The 18,252-nt window shown below is 53.8% G+C and overlaps 1 protein-coding gene across 3 annotated transcripts in view; it reads left to right on the top strand.

The window, feature by feature from the left end:
- MPRIP (myosin phosphatase Rho interacting protein) overlaps nt 1-18,252 on the top strand; it is a 90,220-nt gene that overhangs the window by 13,056 nt on the left and 58,912 nt on the right. For all 3 annotated transcript variants that reach the window (XM_061143680.1, XM_061143678.1, XM_061143679.1), the window contains exons 2-3: nt 9,700-9,777; nt 11,624-11,689. In XM_061143680.1, the coding sequence (XP_060999663.1) occupies nt 9,700-9,777; nt 11,624-11,689 (144 nt within the window). The remainder of the gene's footprint in view (nt 1-9,699; nt 9,778-11,623; nt 11,690-18,252) is intronic.

The raw sequence follows: 18,252 nt of genomic DNA, 5'->3' as shown, positions 1-18,252 counted from the left end.
TTGTCTCATTGTAGGTATTCTCAGTGCCTCTGTTGTCTTTGCAACCTGACCTTTGGCAGCAGAGATGTGTAAACTGCGTTTCTTGTAAGTTTCTTTCTTTAGGGCCACGTGTCCTGGTGTAATTAGTAGGCTCCCTGCTCATTTCCCAGTGTCCCAATTTGGATGCTAAATAGAGTCGCTCTACTTATGAGGCTCTGCTTTTTCTGGGCGAAGGTGGGAGCCTGTGCTCGCACTTCTGTCTTTGTGTGCACAGATAGGGAAGACTCCCCCTTCCGAGGAAGAGCCCCATGGCCTCTGTCCGCTCCCTAAGCCCCTTCACAGCCCTTGGTGCCTGGCCGCGCTGGGTGGACAGCTCCAGGGACGGTGGCTCGTGGTGGTCCATTCTGTGGTGAGCTCCTTACAGGGACCATGAATCAGGGCTCCACGCAGGTCCCAGGCCTCAGGTGGAGGGATGTCTGGGGAGGCCCTGAGTGACGAGGTCAGGACTAGAATACCCACTAGGGTTGTGCATCCTGCTGCAGTGGTGCCAGCTTTTACTCCTGGGAGTGGCTCACTGATGTGGCCAGCGTCCAGAGGTCGGAGGCATGATACGGGGCTAGGTGGCCTTGACTCACACTTGCTGAGACACTGTGGTTTCCTTGTATGTGAGATGAGGAAGAGTGGCAGAGCGCGTGAGTGAAGTGCCTGGAGCAGTGACCTGCCTCGTAAGCTGTGGGTGTTGACTCTGTTGGCACTGGGGAGTAGGACGGCTGGGTGGCAGAGCAGACTGAAGGGCATTTCAGAAAGCCTTCCCACGCGCCCACTCGATTGCAGCGTGCATCCTCAGGGCCACTCACCTGGTGGCTCCCCTTTCTCACTCAGAAGCCACACTTTCTTTCACCCTGGGTCCTGATGGTGTTGAATCGGGTGCAGGGGCTTCCCCATGATTGTGCTTGTTTTGGCAGTGGCCGATGACTCTGCTGGCTTTCAGGGGCAGATGACGTGCCCTGGAAGCTCATGCCGGCAGGTGTGCCCATGTGGAGGAGTGTAGTTTGGGTCTAGAACTGAATGGCTGTAAAGCAGCAGGACAGTGTTCTCTGCTGAGGGCTCGAGACCCTTAGATGAGTCCCAGCACAGTGGCCCACGTGGTGTTGGGAGGAGAAGCCTGAGGTGGGATCTGCAGGGATGGCTGACCTGGTTGCACCAGCAGGTTTGTTCTAAGTGAGAAGCCCATGCTCCTGGGGTCTTGCCCTACTGGCTTGTGGAGGCGTGTGCTGACCCAGGTGTGGGTCAGGCAGGTGGGACAGGCCTCCCTCTGCGGTCTGCCTAGATGGAGTGTTCTTTCTCGGGTGGCCGGTTCAAGGCGAGGGTGAGGCTTCAGACTGACCTGGACGTGTGCCCACATTTCGTGTTACTGACTTACCTCCACATGTCCCCGAAAAGACAGGTGACCTTGAAATCCCCTGTGATTTACATGTTCATAAAGATAGCCAGATGGCTGCTACCCAGGCATCATTTCTCCTTTTGGAATAGAAATGCAGAAAATATTGAAAAGCCTGTTTGCTATGAGCACATGGAAGCGTTTCCACAAAAACTTTGGGGGAAAAGAAGAGCAGGGAGCCAACCTTAGAACTCCTTAGCTTCAGTCTACTGACACCCCATCCTCGGAGCATTCACTAGATCCTCACCTCCGGCCTCTGTGCAGCTCCTCATCCTCCAGCTTGGCCCAGGAGTGTCCCCGAGCTGGAACGCTGGCCCCCACAGTGTGGGTCTTTCCTCAAGGCTGTGTGGGACTGCTCTCCTTGAAGAACTTTCATGAGGCTGGTCACTGTGCTTGGAGTTGACATGTCCAGCCTTGTGTGAGGGTGACTTTGTGGGGTTTGCATGCTTTGCCCCACCTCAGAGTCAGGCATCCTGGGGTCCCCTCTGGGCTGGCCTTGAATGCTCTATAGTCCCTCCTTCCATGCTGTTCTGGGACCATCTCACGTACCAGGTCCACTCTGGGGTTCGTTCCCCTGAACACTGCTGGTCCCTAAGCTCTGCCCCCTTTGGCTTGAGCTCCAAACCCACACCAGTTTGCTGCTCTCTGTCGTCTCTTTAGGCTCCATGTCTGGCTGTGGTATTACCAGGGAGGAGCAGCGAGACGGGTTCTCTCCACGTGTGGCCACCTGGCTGCTCTGAGAGTGCCGGCTTTCCTGCGTCGTCCGTGCTTTCTATCGGGGCCACCATGGCGCATGCTGTGTTGGTGGGGATTGGATTCAGGAAAGGGAGGACAGTTGGAGGCCAGCCTGTCCACGTGCTGCTCAGCGCTCAGCTTGTCCCTCGGTGTTGGGGATGGACAGGTTCTTCCTGGTGACCGGGCTCTGTGTGTGGAAGGTAGAGGTGTGGCCTGGGCTCACCCTGTCCTGACTCAGAGGCCTTGCAGTAGCACCTGGAGGACAAGCGTGGAGCAGCTGAGTGCTGCCTCAGTGTGTCCACTGACTCACGTGTCAGGCAGCCCTACTTTGCACTGGGCACCTTGCTGGACAAAGGCAGGATGTGAAAGCAGGAGGGCTGGAGATGGGGGGTGGGTGGGCGGAGCTTGGAGAACGGCCTGGGGGTAAGCAGGGCGTGGCTGCAGGGTGGGGTTTTCTCTCTGCAGAGGCCTGTGTGTGCAGAGCCCCGAGGCCAGAAGACAGTTTTCTGTTCACGGGAGGTGTGAGTATGGGCACAGCTTGGAGGAGGGGAGCCCTAGTAAGTTCTCAGTAAGCAGCTGGCTCTGGGTTGGTTACTCTACTTGAAGGGACCTGAGTAGAGACAAGGGGTTACTCCTGTCCATGGAGGAGAGGTGCTTGTGTGTAGGGCTTTTAGGATGACAGGGGTGGGTACCCACGTTTCTGTGGGTACCATACTGTGTGATGTGTCTGCTTTTCTCAGGGCCCCTCGCACTCTGGGGCAGGTGAATCTGAGGGGACAGAAGAGTGAGCTTCACAGCCTGTCAGCAGTCTGTCATATATGCCTCCTTTCTTTGAGCCTCAGATGGGCCCCGTAGAGCTGAGAGCCCAGCATGTAATGCCTGGCACCGTGGGGCTGGTTGTGATTACGCAGCTGTGTCCAGAGGCCTGGATGTGTCTGGGCAGCATCAGGGTAGCAGCTGGGTGATGCTCTGTAAGGCAGGCTGGGTGCCTGCTCCTTCCCTGCCTGTAGCCCACCCCGCCCACTTGGCTTGATGTAACCCAGACCTGCCCCGAGGGTGGTGTGGGAGGAGGGGATGAAGAAGCTCTCGTGGTCCAGTCTGCAGCCTTCAGAAACTGCGTGTGCCTGTGGCTTCAGGAGAAGCTGGTGGCCAGGCCAGTGAGCTCACGCAGTGCAGCTGAGGCTATGGCAGGCTGCTTGGCCTGGGGCTGGCCCCTGTGGACTGCAGAAGCCTTCACGGCTAAGCCTCTTTGCTCTTGGGTTGCAGTGGGTCCTCGTCCGGAAGGCATATGCCTGTGTGTGTGGAACAAGTATCCTAAAGTAATAGGTTTTTGGTTTTTTATTATTTTTTAATTAAAATTTTTATTTTGAGATCATTATAGTTTTGCATGCAGTTGTAAGATACAATCCAGAGAGATCCTGTGTATTCTTTACCCAGTTTCCCCCAGTGGCTGCATCTTATATTAATAACATTACAGGACATTGTCACAGTCCTCCTGTCCTCTTACCTCTGCTGCCTCCTTAACTCCTGGCAGCTGCAAGTCTGTCTCCATGTCTAGAAAGTCCACATTTCAGCCATGTTTTGTCAGTGGAATTGTACATCACGTAACCTAAGGGTTGACTTTTCCACTCACCCTAATTCTCTGGAGACTCATCCAAGTTGCGTATGTCACCAGTTGCTTCCTTTTAATTGCTCATTAGTATTCCATGGTGTGCACGGATTAACCACTCATTCGCTGAAGGACATCTGCATTGCTTCCAGGTTTTTCTTGGCCTTTATAAATAAAGAGACAGTAACCACTCATGTACAGTTTTTGTGAAGTGTAAGCTTTTATTTCTCTGGAATAAATGCCCAGGAATGCGATTCCTAGGTTATGTTGTAGTTGGATGTTTGTTTACTTATTTATGGCTGCACTGGGTCTTCAGTGCTGTGCCCTGGCTTTCTCCAGTTGCGGCGAGCAGGGGCTACTGTTCCTTGCAGTGCTTGGGCTTCTCATTACTGTGGCTTCTCTTGTTGCAGAGCACCGGCTCTGGGTGTGCAGTTGCAGCATGTGGACTCAGTAGTTGTGGAGTGTGGTCTTAGTTGCCCTGTGGCATGTGGAATCTTCCCAGACCAGGTATCAAACCCATGTTTCCTGCATTGGCAGGTGGGTTCTTATCTACTGAACCAGCAGGGAAGTCTAGTATTTCATTTTTTTTTTCTTTCAATGATTGTAAGTAGTACTTTTAGAAAATATTTGTTTTGCTGTGCCGAGTCTTAGTTGCAGCACGTGGGATCTTCGATCTTTGTTGGTGTGGCATGTGGGATCTAGTTCCCTGACCAGGTATCGAACCTGGGCCCCCTGCATTGGGAGCTCAGAATCTTAGCTGCTGGACCACCAGGGAAGTCCTAGTATTTTAATCGTTCTCTCCTTCTGGGATGCTGATGACACAGTTGAATCTCTTGTTGCAGCCCCGCAGGTTCCCTAAAGACTCTGTTCTCTCATTCTTCAGTCTGCCTTCTCTGTGTTTTCTCTGCAATTCTGTTCTTTTGTTTTCCAGCTCACTGATTCATTCCATTGTTCCCATCTTTCTGCTTTTTGAGCCCATCCATTGAGCTTTTGATTTAGTTATTATATTTTTCAGTTTCAGAATTTTCACCTGGCTTTTACAGCTTCTGTTTCTTTGCTCAGGCTCTCGTGTTTTCATGTATTCCAAGCATGTTCATAATTTTTTGTTGAACCATGTAGCATGGCAGCTTTAAACCTCCATCAGATAATTCCGACATGCCTGACACCTGGTGTTGGCATCGACCTTCCTGGTTCTTGGTATCATGGTGATTTTTCACCCTGGACAGTTTTGTGTCATGCTCAGTGACTTTGGGCTGTGTTTGACCTTTCTCTTTCAGTCGGGTTTTTCTAGCACTGCCCAGCAGGGGCAGTTTTTCTAGCACTGCTGCCTCCTGCCTCTCGGTGGAGGTAGGAGTCTGGCTCCTCACTGGGCTCCGTGGACACTTGAGGCAGGAGGTGCGTGGTTGCTGCCATAGGGGGCGGGGTGCAGCCCCTTAAGTGTCCTCCTCGGATATCAGGGAGGGGGAGGGGACCTTTACTGCTGGGTGGGCAGGGCAGTCCCAGGCCCCTGCCTGCTGTCCCAACACCTCGCCCTACTGAGTAGGAAGTCTCTGGAAGTCTGGCCTCTGCTGGGGGAGGGTGGGAGTGTGGCGGTGTCTTTTCTGTCCGGCTGGGGTAGGCTGGTTACTCTGTAAGAGTTCTCTGTTTTGCCAAGTCGTCCCTTCCCTGGTTCTTTGACTAGGGAGAGCCTTTTCTGGGGCTTTTTCTGCCTGTGCCTCTTGGCGCTTCCGTATGGCCTCTCCTCCAGACCCCAATCTGGGACAGTGAGGCCAAAAGAAACCCAGGCTGCACAGCTCCCGGTGGTACCTCGACTCCTGAGTACCCAGCCCCTCTGCAGTCTTCTCTCCCGCTTTTCAAGTCTCCTTAGGTTTGTCTAACATGCAGTGTCCAGGCTTTTAGTTGTGCTTAGTGGGAAGCATAGGGACGTTACATCCACCCCATCTTGAAGCAGAAATGTCAAGTGAGCATTTTCGAAAGGGCTTTGGGCTGAGGAGGATGCCCCAGCCACCAGCAAGCAGCCTCTTTGCAGAGGTCAGCGGAAGTGCAGCCTCTGGTTTATTGGTGTGTGAGGCAGGGCTGAGTTTAATGGAAGGGAGAGAGGCCCAACAGGTGGTCCCAGATGGTGACTTTTGCATAGGCACTGGACCAGTGGGCTTCTTCCCAGTGGCCTGCTTGAAGCAGAACTCCAAAGTCCCATCCTTTGGGCCCTCAGTATCAAGAAGAGTTACCTGCTTCTCCTGTCCCCCTGCCCCTTAAAGTAAACCCCAGTCACCCAGGCAGAAAATAGCAACAAAACTACGGGCCACTAGGAGTTTCTAGAGCCCACTTCCTGTGCCAGCTGCCTTTGGGGTCACCAGAGTCTGTATGTCAGGTCATTGGGGGCTCCCAGGGGAGGTGAGGCGAGAACGGGAGGGATGCTGCCCTACAAATCTCTGGCTTGTGGCTTGTAAACCTCCTCTGTGGGGACAGAGGCTGTGTGGGGCGCTTCTGGACTCCCTGGCATGGCCGGGTTGGCTGTTGCCATCTTTAGACCCTTTGAGAAATAGTGGGGGCAGCAGCTGCATGTCTGGGGCACCCTTCTTGTGGACTGAAGACAGGTGGACATGTCTAGCTTGAGGTTCCCTGAGGAGCAGGAGGCTCAGAGCGTGTGTCCCTGGGTGCGGCTTTCCAGGCTTGTGGAAGGGGTTCCTGATCTGGAGCCCTCAGTGAGAAGCGCTGACGAGTTGAGGGAGGGTGGCAGCCAAACCAACCCCATTGGTGAATAGGCTCCTGCCTCTGTCCTTGCTTCAGCGGTGCCGATGATCATCAGTGCTCCCCTCCCTGACCACTGCCTCCTCACAAGTCATTTGTTCCCTGTTTGCTTGCTCTGGACTGTGAACCCATGGAGGGAGAGCAGTTTCTTATTTATCTCTGTTTTCCCACTGCCTGACATAGGCCTTGGTAAATGATTTTTTTTTTTAATAACTTAATATTGAGATGAAACTCACCTACCATATATAGTTGACTTATTTAAACTGTGCAGTTCAGTGATTTAATGTATTCCCAGAGATGTGCAACTATTATCACAGTCAGTTTTAGAATGCTTTCATCCTCCCCAAAAGGAACCCTATACGCTGTAGCCATCACCCCCCGCAGCCCGTCCGCCCCCTCTGTCTTGGGCAACCCCCTCTGCCCTTTGTCAGTAGGGTTTGCCTTGATAAACGCTCCTGCAGAACACTGCCCACTTCCCGGGCTGCTGGAGGCCTTGTCTCTTGCCCCATGCCCTCCACTGGCCCAGCCTTCACACCTTTCAGGACGACCTACTCACCTGGGTGGGGTCTGCTTTGGGGTGATTCGTATAAGGAAGTCACACGAGATGAGGTGGGTGCTGGTAGGCTCGCCGAGGAGGTGTTTGTTGAGTGAATAATGATGCTGCTTTCAGGCCAAATTCTGAGGGACCTGGCCAAGCCCATGTCTCTCACTGCCCTTTTGAGGAGAGGACAGGTAGGTGTAGCTGACAATGTGGTCACCCCAAAGCCCTGGAGCCAGAAAAGAGGAGGGTGGTATGTGATCGAAGCCAGACAGAAACTGAGGAGACAAGGCCTTGGGCTCTAACCTCCTGATGTCACAGGTCAGAGACCTGCAGGCCCCGTGGCCATGGTGGGGAGTCACCTGGCTGGGGTACAAGGGGTCATTCTCCAGTGCCAACCCCTCTGTCCTGTGTGTGCATCTCCAAGTGGGGCAGAGAGAGACCCAGTGTGCTTGTCTGCCTGGGGGATGGCTGGGTGCCTCTGGTTCTTGCTGAGAAAACAGACCTCTGTTCTCTTTGCTTCTGCTTTCCCAGGCAGTATGTCATCCCACATACTCCATGGTCCTTCTGGGCCATGTCCCTCTAACTCCTGGTTCCCTGCCAGCACCTACTCATGTTTCATCAAAGTCAGTCTTGCTTCCTTCCTTCAGCCTACTCCATACCCCATGCCCGAAACCCCTCTTTCTGTTCACGGGGAGAAGCCAGTGCTTTCCCTGGGTCTCAAGGCCCTGTGGGAGCCTAGACATGCTCACCCCACATGCTCTGTGACCTCGGGCAAGTGTTCTGCCCTCTGCGAGTCACAGATTCTACAGCTTTTCAAAATGAGGTGATGTGACAGGGCCTTCCAGTTTGGAAATGTTGAGTAAAGCGCATGCTAAGAGGACCCTAAGGCTCTCTCAGGGATAGTCTGTGTGTAAACAGCAGGCAGAGGGTTTGGGTTTTGATTTGTTTTGCTGATTGTGCCTCAGCCGCCCTTTTTCAGGTCTGGTGTGGCCAAAAAGGGAGGTGGAGTCTGAGTGTCTGTCTTCATCCTTTAACTCCTGTTGAACTCCTACTGCCAGGGTTTCGGGGGAGGGGGCACTCTTTGGATGTAAGAAATACAAAACTAGCCATCATTTATTAAGGCTTTTTAGGCCAGACACTGTACTCGGTTTTTTTTTTTTAACCCCTCTTATACAATTTTTGAGATAATTGACATATCATAAAATTCAGTTTTTAAAAGCATTTGTTGTTCAGTTGCTAAGTTGTGTCCAACTCTTTTGTGACCCCACGGACTGTAGCCTGCCAGGCTCCTCTGTCCATAGGGTTCTCCAGGCAAGAATATGGAGTGGGCTGCCATTTCCTTCTCTAAGGGATCTTCCCGGACCAGGGATTGAACTGGTCTCCTGCATTGACAGAATTCTTGTCAAGAATTCTCTTGACAGAAGAATTCTCTGTTATTTCATTGACAGAGCCATCAGGGAAGCCCTTTTAAAGCATACAATTTAGTAATTTTTACCATACTCACAAGTTCATGCAAATAACCCCACTATCTAATTCCAGAGCATTTTCATCACCCCCAAAGAAATCCCACACCTGTTATCATCCACTCCCCATTTCCTGCTCCCTCGACATCCTGGCAGCCACTCATCTGCCTCCTCTTTCTGTGGAGGATTTCCTTATTCTGGACCTTTCATACAGGTGGAATCATGTAACTTGCGGTCATTTGTGTCTCTTCTTCACTTAGCATAAGGTCTTTAAGGTTCAGCCATGTTGCAACGAACGTGTCAGCACTTCATGCCTTTTTTATCACTGAATGCCGTTTCGTTGAATGCATGGGCCAAATTTTCCATCCATCTGCTGATGGACACTGGGGTTGTCCCTACCTTTTGGCAATTGTGAATAGTCCTGCTGTGAACATTCACATGCAGGTTTTTACTTGAGCACTTGCTTTCAGTTTTCTTCGGTATGTGTACACCTAGGAGTGGAATTCTGAGCCATAGGGATTCTAAGTGTAACCTTTTGAGGAACGGCCAGACTGTTTTCCCAGCAGTCTTGCCATTTTCTTTTTTTTTTTTTCTTGCCATTTTCTTTCCTGTGCTGAGCTGTGTTTCATCAGTCCTCACATAAGATTTGTGAGGTGCAGATACAATTATTGTTACACACACCTTTTGCATATGAAGATAGAAACTGGGAAGGTTTTCAGCCCAAGGTCATGCAACCGGTGAGTTGATGATTCTCTGGCCAGTGCTTGTGGTGATGGCTGAAGCAGTGTCTCTGCTCCCAGGCTTTGTACCCTCAGGATGAGGGCCTTTGGCCATGCTGATCACAGGCTATCCCTGGTGCCTGGTACTCACGTGGTGATGAAGAAAGTGACCCTGGTGGGTTGATCAGGAACTTGCAGGGTGGTGTCTGCTCTTAGGAGTCTTCTATTCTCCATTTGTCCAGACTCCCGCTAGGTTTCGTTTTCCTGTCTCCATACCAGGTGCTCCAGGCCTGCTGGAGCCTCTTGCTCCCCAGTGTGTCTCCTGCTGGGAGTGGGCGCATGCATGGAGGGTGTGGAGCGGAGGTGGATTCTCTTCCAGCGGGCACTTGTCAGCTTGGCATTAGCTTGCCCGTTGAACCTGTCCAAGGTCACTGATGACCGGCCCTCCTTCTCTCCTCTAGGCAAAGCCCATTTACGGCGGCTGGCTGCTCCTGGCTCCAGATGGGACGGACTTCGACAACCCAGTGCACCGGTCTCGGGTAAGGACTTCAGAGTGAATTCTTGGGGGAGGACTCACCAGAGAGGGCCCTCTGAGGCAGATGGACCATGGGAGGAGGGAGGTGAGCTGTGGGTCCTAGGATGGTAGGAGCCACAGGAAACCCTTACTCAGTGAGCTTGCAGAGCCCACAGGAACAGCCTGATTACACATAGTTGCACCTTGCCCTTCATTCAGAACGCTACCTGTTCTGTGGGTCAGCTCTAGAAACAGTTACATGGAAAAGGTTAGAGGGCATTTCAGCACATGTTTGCATTCTGCTCTTTAGGCTCCCAGTTCCTTCAGTGCTGGCGTCCTGCTCCTGCAGCCCCATCTTCCCCTCCTTTCCTCCCCAGCTGGGGGCTCAGCAGATGAGCACGAGTGAAGGGAGGCGGCCTCCAGGGCCCACTTGGCTTCTGTCCCATCTCTGCTGGGCACCCAGCCCCTGGGGGCGGGTCCTGCGGAACACAGGCTGCTGCTCAAGCAGGTCTGAGAGGAGCAGGGAGATGTCAGACCAGCAGCACCCCAGTCAGTGCTTATTCCTTTGTCGGGGATCCCCTTGGATTTGGCTCCAGTTAAAGCTCGCTTTCCTCTTCCATGCATGCTCCTCCGGGGACTGCCACCCACCCCTGCCAGCCCCTGATCGCGGAGGGCCTCTTCCTTGCCTCTGGGTCTCTGCTGCCCCATCCTGAGTGTCTCTGGGATGGGGCTGTGGTACCCGTAGAACATGCCTTGTATCTGGGGTCTTCAAGCTTCCTCTGGAATGGGTTTTCATTTTAAAAACAACCATCAGAAGCCTTGGGAATATTTCTCGGGAAGGGTGCAGGCCCTCTTGCAAGGCCATGTGAGTGCCCTGTGAAGACCACGGGGGCTACTGTGTTCAGTGGCTACAGTAACTGGGGGGCAGCCGTTTCTCCTGTTTTGTATTTAGGTCACATAGAATTGCCATTTCCAGCTTCTGATGGGAAAATCATTATTATAAATGATATAATTCTGGTCCAAAGCAAAGAGCCATGATATTTTAGTTCATTCTTTTTTTTTTAGTTCATTCTTGTGGCCTTATTGCCAGCAGAAGTATGAATTTTGTTGGACTTGTGAAAATGTTGAAGATAGATCATGGGTCTTCATGACGAGCTCTGAGATTTGGGGACCAACAGTCTCACGTTCTAGACATGCCCCCTGCCGCCACACATTCAAATGAAGGGCCTCTCTATTCCCCACGTCAGTGCTATTGGACCTCCCTCAGCCCCGGTGGCCTGGCCTTTGGGTAGAGGGCAGAGAGGGGCCCCTTTTTCTGGTCAGTCCCTTCCTAGATATCAGAACTGTTCCCACTGGTTGCCCCTCCTCAGTTTTGATTTTTGTTACTTCTCTCTTGCTCAGTGAATCTTGGAGCCTGGCTCACTTTCCCCTTCCTTACACTCCCTGTGGCTCACTGGAACAACCCTTTTATATCACTTTTCCAGATTTTTCAGAAGTGGGGAATCAGTGCCTAGCAATTCTCAGATTATCCCATAATCAGGTCAGGTAGTTCAACAAATTATGAATTCACACGTATTGTGTAATAAGCTCTGTGCTGGGTACATGAGGAATAGAGAAAGTTGATCCGGGCATGACTCCTGCTCAGGAGGAGCTCGCAAATTGAAACAGACCAGGCGGCTTTTTCAGCCTCAGTAACTGGAGACTTGCTGGGTGGTTGGGGCCTCTCGCTGGCCCAGTCCTGGCTGACGAGGCCCTGCTCTTCCACCCCCGCGGCCCCAGCATTGGACCTTAGCGGCAGGCCTGTCAGGTGCAGGGACCCCGCATGAGGAGGCAGGCCAGAACCCTCCCAACCCCTGTGTGTTGCGTTGCAGAAATGGCAGCGCCGGTTCTTCATCCTCTACGAGCACGGCCTCTTGCGCTACGCCCTGGACGAGATGGTGAGTGTCCCCCCGCCCCGCCCCAGCCCCCCAGGCCTCTTCGCTGTGTGCTCTCACCGCGGCTTCTGCGCCGAAGCCTGGAGTTTTGAAGCACTGTGGAAGCTAGCTGCAGCGGCATTTAACAGCCCTGACCTTTGCTTTGAGGCACCTTCTGTGGCCACGGGTGAGAGTCAGTAGTGAGGGAGGAGGTCCTTTCTGTTCAGGGAGAAGGAGCCCCTCAGTTAGAAGTGGAGGGGCTGCAGGGCAGGTGGGGTGGCCCTGGGCGGGCCTGTGCCCGCTGGGCTCTGCAGGCCCCCCTGCCCTGGCCCAGGGTTCCTCTCAGATCTGTGACTGTGATTGGTGTCGCTCATCCCATTTATTGTTCAGAGGCCTCCTGGCCACGGGGTTGGTGTTCCCGTCACTAAGTTGGGGTGTACAGGCCCCGTCCTGTCCTGCCACCTGCCTGGTTTGCTTCCCGCTTCCTGAGCTGGAGGGATATTTACCAACCTGGTGGAATATTCTGACTTTTCTTTTCCACTCATTTTGTCTCCTGTCCTTTTCTCTAAAGGAGACGGTCTCTCCTAACTAATCTGAAGTATGAATTCCAAAATTGAGTACCTTTTCCTGTTCCTTTGGAATGTGTGAGTGTGTGTGTACAGCGTTTTTAATTGGGATGGTTTGGGAATATCCATTCACACGTGTAGCATGGTGGACTCCACCCTTTCAGAGTGCATCTGCTTACTACAGGAGTGTGAGCAGAGGACGCTGCAGTCTGGTGAATTTTTGGTGGTTGTCACAGCGAGTACATGACCAGGTCATCAGTGCTGTTTCCACGTGGGGGGTCCTCATCATTGTGATGCCGTGTGGTCACCATTTTGTTTACGGGACATGTTAATGGGTCTGATATCTAAGGATGCAATTGATAGGTATGATACTTTGTTCTGTGTTGACTAGTGCCTTGTGTCCTTCTAAAAAAGAATTTTCTTCTTCTTTCTTTCTGATGAGGATTTGTCAACAAGGATGGGCTGCAGGGGCTTTGCTGTGGGCACATCTGTGTCCAGAGCAGCAGAAGGTACTGGGTTGGTGGCACTGTGAGGGTTGGGGTAGGGTAGAATTTGCTGGAGGCAGCAGCAAGCGAGTGGATTCATCTGGACACATGTCGTTTGGTGACTGCACTGCCCTGTGTGTTCTCCCGATCTGGCCATCACCCCGGCAGGCGCCCTGAGGTGGGAGCTGGGCTCGATGCATGGGGGTTCCTTTGTCCTCCTTGTTCCTGGCTAACTGCTCTGAAGTCCTGCAAAGACTGAGGGTGGGGAAGGGGCCTCGGAGTTCACTGGATGACATCTGGGCAGGACTGCGCCATGAACCATCCTGAAAAACAGTTCTGGACTCAGTCTGGAAACTGATGATCTTGATCAGGAAATCTTTCTTTAGGTCCAGCTGGGGTTTGGTACAGGCCGCAGTCTCTTGAGCTCAGCTGCGCAGCCTGAGGGCGGCTGCTGGGTAGACACACAGCGCACACTGGTCTGAGAGCTGGTCCTGCATGGCCCCCTGCGCCCTCCTCTCTCCCCGCGCCTGCCTGTCCTGCGATGCTTGGGCAGAGGTGGGGTGTCCTGCACTCAAGAAGAAGGAAACCCTGGAAAAGCAGGGCTGTGGGGAGGGCGGTGGGTGCCGAGTGGAGGAGTTGGCCCTGCTCGTGGGCGAAGAGGTTGACCGGCGCTGCTCTTGGTGCAGGCGCACGGCCCCTCCAGGGGTAAAGGAGCTTCGTTTCTGTGTCAGGGAGCGGTAGCCGTTGTGTTGAAACACCTGTAAAGTGGCATGTTTCCCTGTTGCCTTAGGAAAGCCCCCATGGTGGGTGTTCTGAGAAAGCCTCTGGAGGCTGGCACTGTGGGGCTTGCAGGGCTGGAGCAGTCTCTGCCACCCTGTGGTCTGTGTCAGGCCCTGTTCTTCACAGCTGACTCCCGCCTCCACCTGGAGCGGGTGACCATTGTGCCGAAGTTGCCGTGCAAGGCCTCTGGGGCTGCACGTCAGAGCTGCCGTCCTGAGTCTCAGCGGTGCCTGGGTGCTGCTGGACCTCATGGAGGCCACGTGCCGCCAGACAGAGTGCAGGGCCCAGGACGGCCCCACAGCCAGTGCCGGCCCAGAGACCCTGTGTGACCTGGTCAGTGGCTTACTTAAGTTTTTTTAAAGAGATTTAGGCATGTTTGACTTGCTATCATCTCTGTTTCTACAAGGTTCGGAAGGACTTCCCCATGAGATTTCCTGGGAATGGGGGAGGTGACGGGGCGGGGTAGCCTGCCGGCTGGGACGATCTGTGCCAGTGGAGTGGTCCTGGGCTTGTCCCTGCTGTGGGGGTCCTGTACATCAGGCAGCTAGCTGCAGGGCCGGCAGAGCTGCCCGTGAGGCTCACAGCCAGGGAGCAGACGGGCACCACTTCTCGCGGCTGCTCAGGGCAGTCAGACCCCATCCCCACCCCGGCCTGTGTAACGGTCATCTGGGTATTGGTCTCCGAGAGCAGCAGCTCCACGTCCGAGCACTAGCCAGGCCTCCGAGATCAGACGAACTGCTAATCTGCCACCCTTGCCAAGTTTAGTTTTGCCCCATCCCTCCCCTGCTAATCTATTGCATGTAATAAATTACAGTGTTTTATGGCTAGACCCTTAACACTTAGTCGCAGTTTGTTTCAAATTGTTACTTGGGCTTTTACATTTATAATATTACTATTTGTTTTCATTTGCCTAAATGTGGTCTAACCAACTGGCCTTTTGTCCTGCGTCCCTAGGCCCCCGATAGTTCTTGGTCCCCCTCTCTGTACTGTCTCACCTGGGGTCTGGGGAGCACAGGTCCTGTCAAAATTGTTGAGTTGAAATCATCAATTTTGTAATTGCATTGCTGCAGGACTTTTGTTAAGCATGGGGAGGAGGGTGGGACCTGGGTACTCCTGGGGGAAGGATTAGGTGTGTTCTGCCTTGAAGCTCTTAGTAGTTCCTCAGCAGAGAGAGAACACACTCCAGAGGGCTCAGAGCACAGGTGGGGACTCCGAGTGGGAGGGGGCTTTGGTCCATGGAGGGCTGCTTGGAGACACCTTTCTGTGTGGGGTCTCCTGCTGGGTCTGGGGCCTCAGGCTAGTTTGACTCCAGAGGTGACTGTTGCCTTTCTCTTCCAGGCAGCTCTGAGATGGGACTAACCTTCGGGATCACTTTTCCTTTTTTGGGAAATTTCTTTCTCGATACACCCACATACCCTGTAACTGGTGGGTGTGGAGGAGAGGCAAATTGCCCAAAAAAGGAAAAAAAATTTTCCAAACGCAAGCAGAGGTGAGGTGGGCTCAGGGCAGCCTCACAGACAAGTGGGAGCCTGAGCAGTTGGGCTGGGCCTCTGGTTCTTGTGGAGAGGACAGAGTGAAGAGTCTGGAAGCCCAGACGGCTCCCCCTCTCCTCTGCCTTTGTTTCTGCAAACCCTGTGCTCTGCTGTTCCTGCGTCTCTGCCCTTGAGCTGTGGTGCTGGGGTCACTAGAAGGCTTTCCTGGGGGAGCTCCCCATCCAGAGGGGAAGCAGCCCCCAGTCTCAGGTGAAGTCACTGGGCAGGGAGACTTGGGGCGGGGGGAACCTGTGACCAACGAGCTCTGGCAGCCTGTCTCTTGATTTCATTTTCCCTTCCTTTTCCTCCTGGAAGCCAGGCAAAAATACTTGTTGTTGTTGTTTGCTTTTAAACTATGGTAAAATATATGCAACAAAATGTACCACTTTAACAACTACAGCTCAGCGGCATTCAGCACACTGACACTGGTGTGTGCCCACCACCACCATCCCTCCACCCCTCTCTGGAGCTCTTTCCATCTTCCTGGGCCAAAGCTCTGACCCCATCAAACCCGCCCCACACACCCTTCTACTTCCTGTGCCTCTGGATTTGAGGACTCCAGGGACCTCCTGTAAGTGGGGTCATGGTACTTGTCCTTGTGTGTCTGGCTTATTTCACTTAGCATATGTCCTCAAGGTTCATTCATGTCGGAGCATATGATAGAATCTTATCGTGGAAGGTCTGATGCAGTTAACTCTGCTCTGAAGTGAACTGACCATGGATCTCTCCTCTGTGAAACCTGTGGAGAGGCTGTGCCCATGCTTCCATGGCAGGTGTGTGGAGCCCTCCCACCATGTGCCCTAAGATTCCTGGAAAGGCAGCCCAGACCAGAGCTATGCCGAGCCTCCTTCACGGGGGCCGTGCTGCTGGCTCTTCAGTGCGTGTCACACCCCAGTCATGTAGTGGGGAGAGCTCTGGTAGCCCTCACGTCCCTTGTTGGAGGGCACCTGTGGGCTCATCAGTCCCCTGGGCAAGGCACTCCAGCCAGAGGAGTCACCTCGGGCTCTGTGCTCACAGGCGAGGCGGTGGGCTTGGTCTGAGCACTCCTCAGAGGAACTGAGAAATGCTGGGTTGTGGGTCTGCCTCCTTTACAGTTTTCTTCCTTAGGACAGTCCTAGAGGATGCTTGATCCCAGGACCTTTGCCTACTTGGTTTTCCATGAGCTTGGGCCCCAGGGGAGAATGGGGAGGGACTCAGCTTGGCCTGCTGCCCGTGGAGACGCTCCTCTGCAGCCCAGTCTCCATCATACCCCTGCATCAGGGCCTGCAGATTGCAGGGCCCAGGGCCCACAGTTTCAGTAGCCAGCCCTGTGATGTGAAGAGGTATAGGCAACAGAGCATCCCTGCTCTAAGTGCTGGCCCTCCCCCCGCCCCCTGACCCCCCGCCTGGAGCTTTCCCAGGCAGACTGACTATTCTGATTCACTGGTAACCACGGTGGCCGTCACGTCCACAGTAAAGAGCTGTGGCGGGAGGACATGTGGCCGTAAGAGGGTCCCTTTCATGGTGAAGCACACAACTCGTTGGGACCCATGTGAATATTAAATACAAAGCTGAACCCCAGCGCACACCTTCTTCAGGGCAGTGGGTGCATTGTGGAGTCAGAGAAGCTTTCTGGAAGGAGTGGGGGCCTTGGCCACCACCCTGCTGGTCGTAGGGGTTGCAGGGGTGCCATGTGCTCAGTCTGGTGCTCTATGGCTGATCTTCAGGCACCTCCTCTAACGTGATGTTCGCTCCAGTTCCTGCTTGACAGGTACTGCCCTTCCATTTCACAGAAGAAACTGAGGCCCCAAGAGATGGTGGCATCACTAAACTTGCGAGAGTCAGAACAGGGAGTTTGTGAGCTGGTGAGATGCCTTCTGGGAGAAGGGCGTGTCCTTTGCCCGGTGGCCCCGCCACTGCTGCTGCTGCGTCTAGTGGTGGGCGGCTCGGCCGCACCTGGCCCCTGCGAGCAGGCGGGCTGGGCTCTTGGCCTCCAGCCCACCCTCGGGTTTGTCTGTGGCCACAGATGGGAGCTCTGGTGGTTTTCCGTGTGCCTTCCAGCTCCTTCAACTAGGCTCTCTTCAGGCTTGCAGTTGGGTGTGTGAATGTACATTCAGAGTTGTGTGGAAATTGCAGTGAAGAGTTCACCCTGTGCCTCCAAGAGGCAGAGAAGCTTCCTGTGACCCCCGTCTGATGCTTTATGAATCAGTCTCATGTCTTTAGATTTATTTGTAAACCTTCCAAGCGTTTGACCTGGCTTTGACCTTCGTACTTTTCCACCTGGGTTCAGCTTCCAGGGCACGGAGGCAGACCTGCTGTGTCGGGGGGCCCGAGGCGGGCAGGGAGAGGGCATTGGTGTGGAGTCTGTACCTGGAGGGTTTCCTCCAGTGCCCCCTCTCTGAGGAAGTGGCCGGTTTGCCCTCCACATGACCTCAGAGGCTGTTGGACCCACAGTGACCTCGGACTGCTTTCCTTCCCTCCTCTGCTCAGCTGTCCCTCCTCAGTCCTGTGGTTGCTGTGGTAAAAATGGCAGTTTTAAAAAATAACTTTAAACTTGGAAGTATTTTCATCCCTATGTCAGCCTGTGAGCAGGATGGGGGCTGTGAAGGAGCGGGGGCCGCCCCAGCCCTGTGGGTGCTCCACGTCCCACAGGGCTCTCCCGGTGCTGTCACAGGCAGGCTGGTGACCTCTGTCTTCCCCATGGAATTCTGCACAGAAACGTAATGGGAGCTTTAAACTGACACAGTCTGGTGCTACTTCAGTTGAAGCTGTGCATGATCCCACCCTTCCTTCACCACCCCCACTCCCCCAGCAGCCCTGGCTGGACTGGACAGACCTCCCCAGACAGAATCACCCTGGTGCCTCAAGGCCCAGCCTGCAGCCTGCATGAGCAAGCCTGCACCACCTCTTCCGTGTCCGCCAGTTAATTATTTTTCCAAAATAATGAACTTAAAAAACATTTGCCAAAGTCTGAGTGCTTTACCAGTGTGAACAGCCACCCTCCCTCCCCCTTTCCGCCCCCCCCCCCCCCCCCCAATTCTGTGAGCTCCGAGGCCTCTGCAGGGGCTGGGTGAAGGGGAGAGCAGCTGGGGGGCGGGGAGGGGCTGCTGCAGGACAGCTCAGCAGGAACGCTCAGGAGCCAGGCCCCAGCCAGATGTCAAGAAGGTGACTCCAGGGTTGAGGCGTTGCATCCCTGCCTGCTTTCATTTTTAGACTTGAGGGCTGCAGCTGATATCCTTGTCCTG

The sequence above is a fragment of the Dama dama genome, chromosome 5 (assembly GCF_033118175.1).
Source record: "Dama dama isolate Ldn47 chromosome 5, ASM3311817v1, whole genome shotgun sequence".
Taxonomy (NCBI): Eukaryota; Metazoa; Chordata; class Mammalia; order Artiodactyla; family Cervidae; genus Dama; species Dama dama.
The sequence above is the reverse complement of the archived record's forward strand: the minus strand, read 5'-3'. Positions and strand labels throughout refer to the sequence as shown.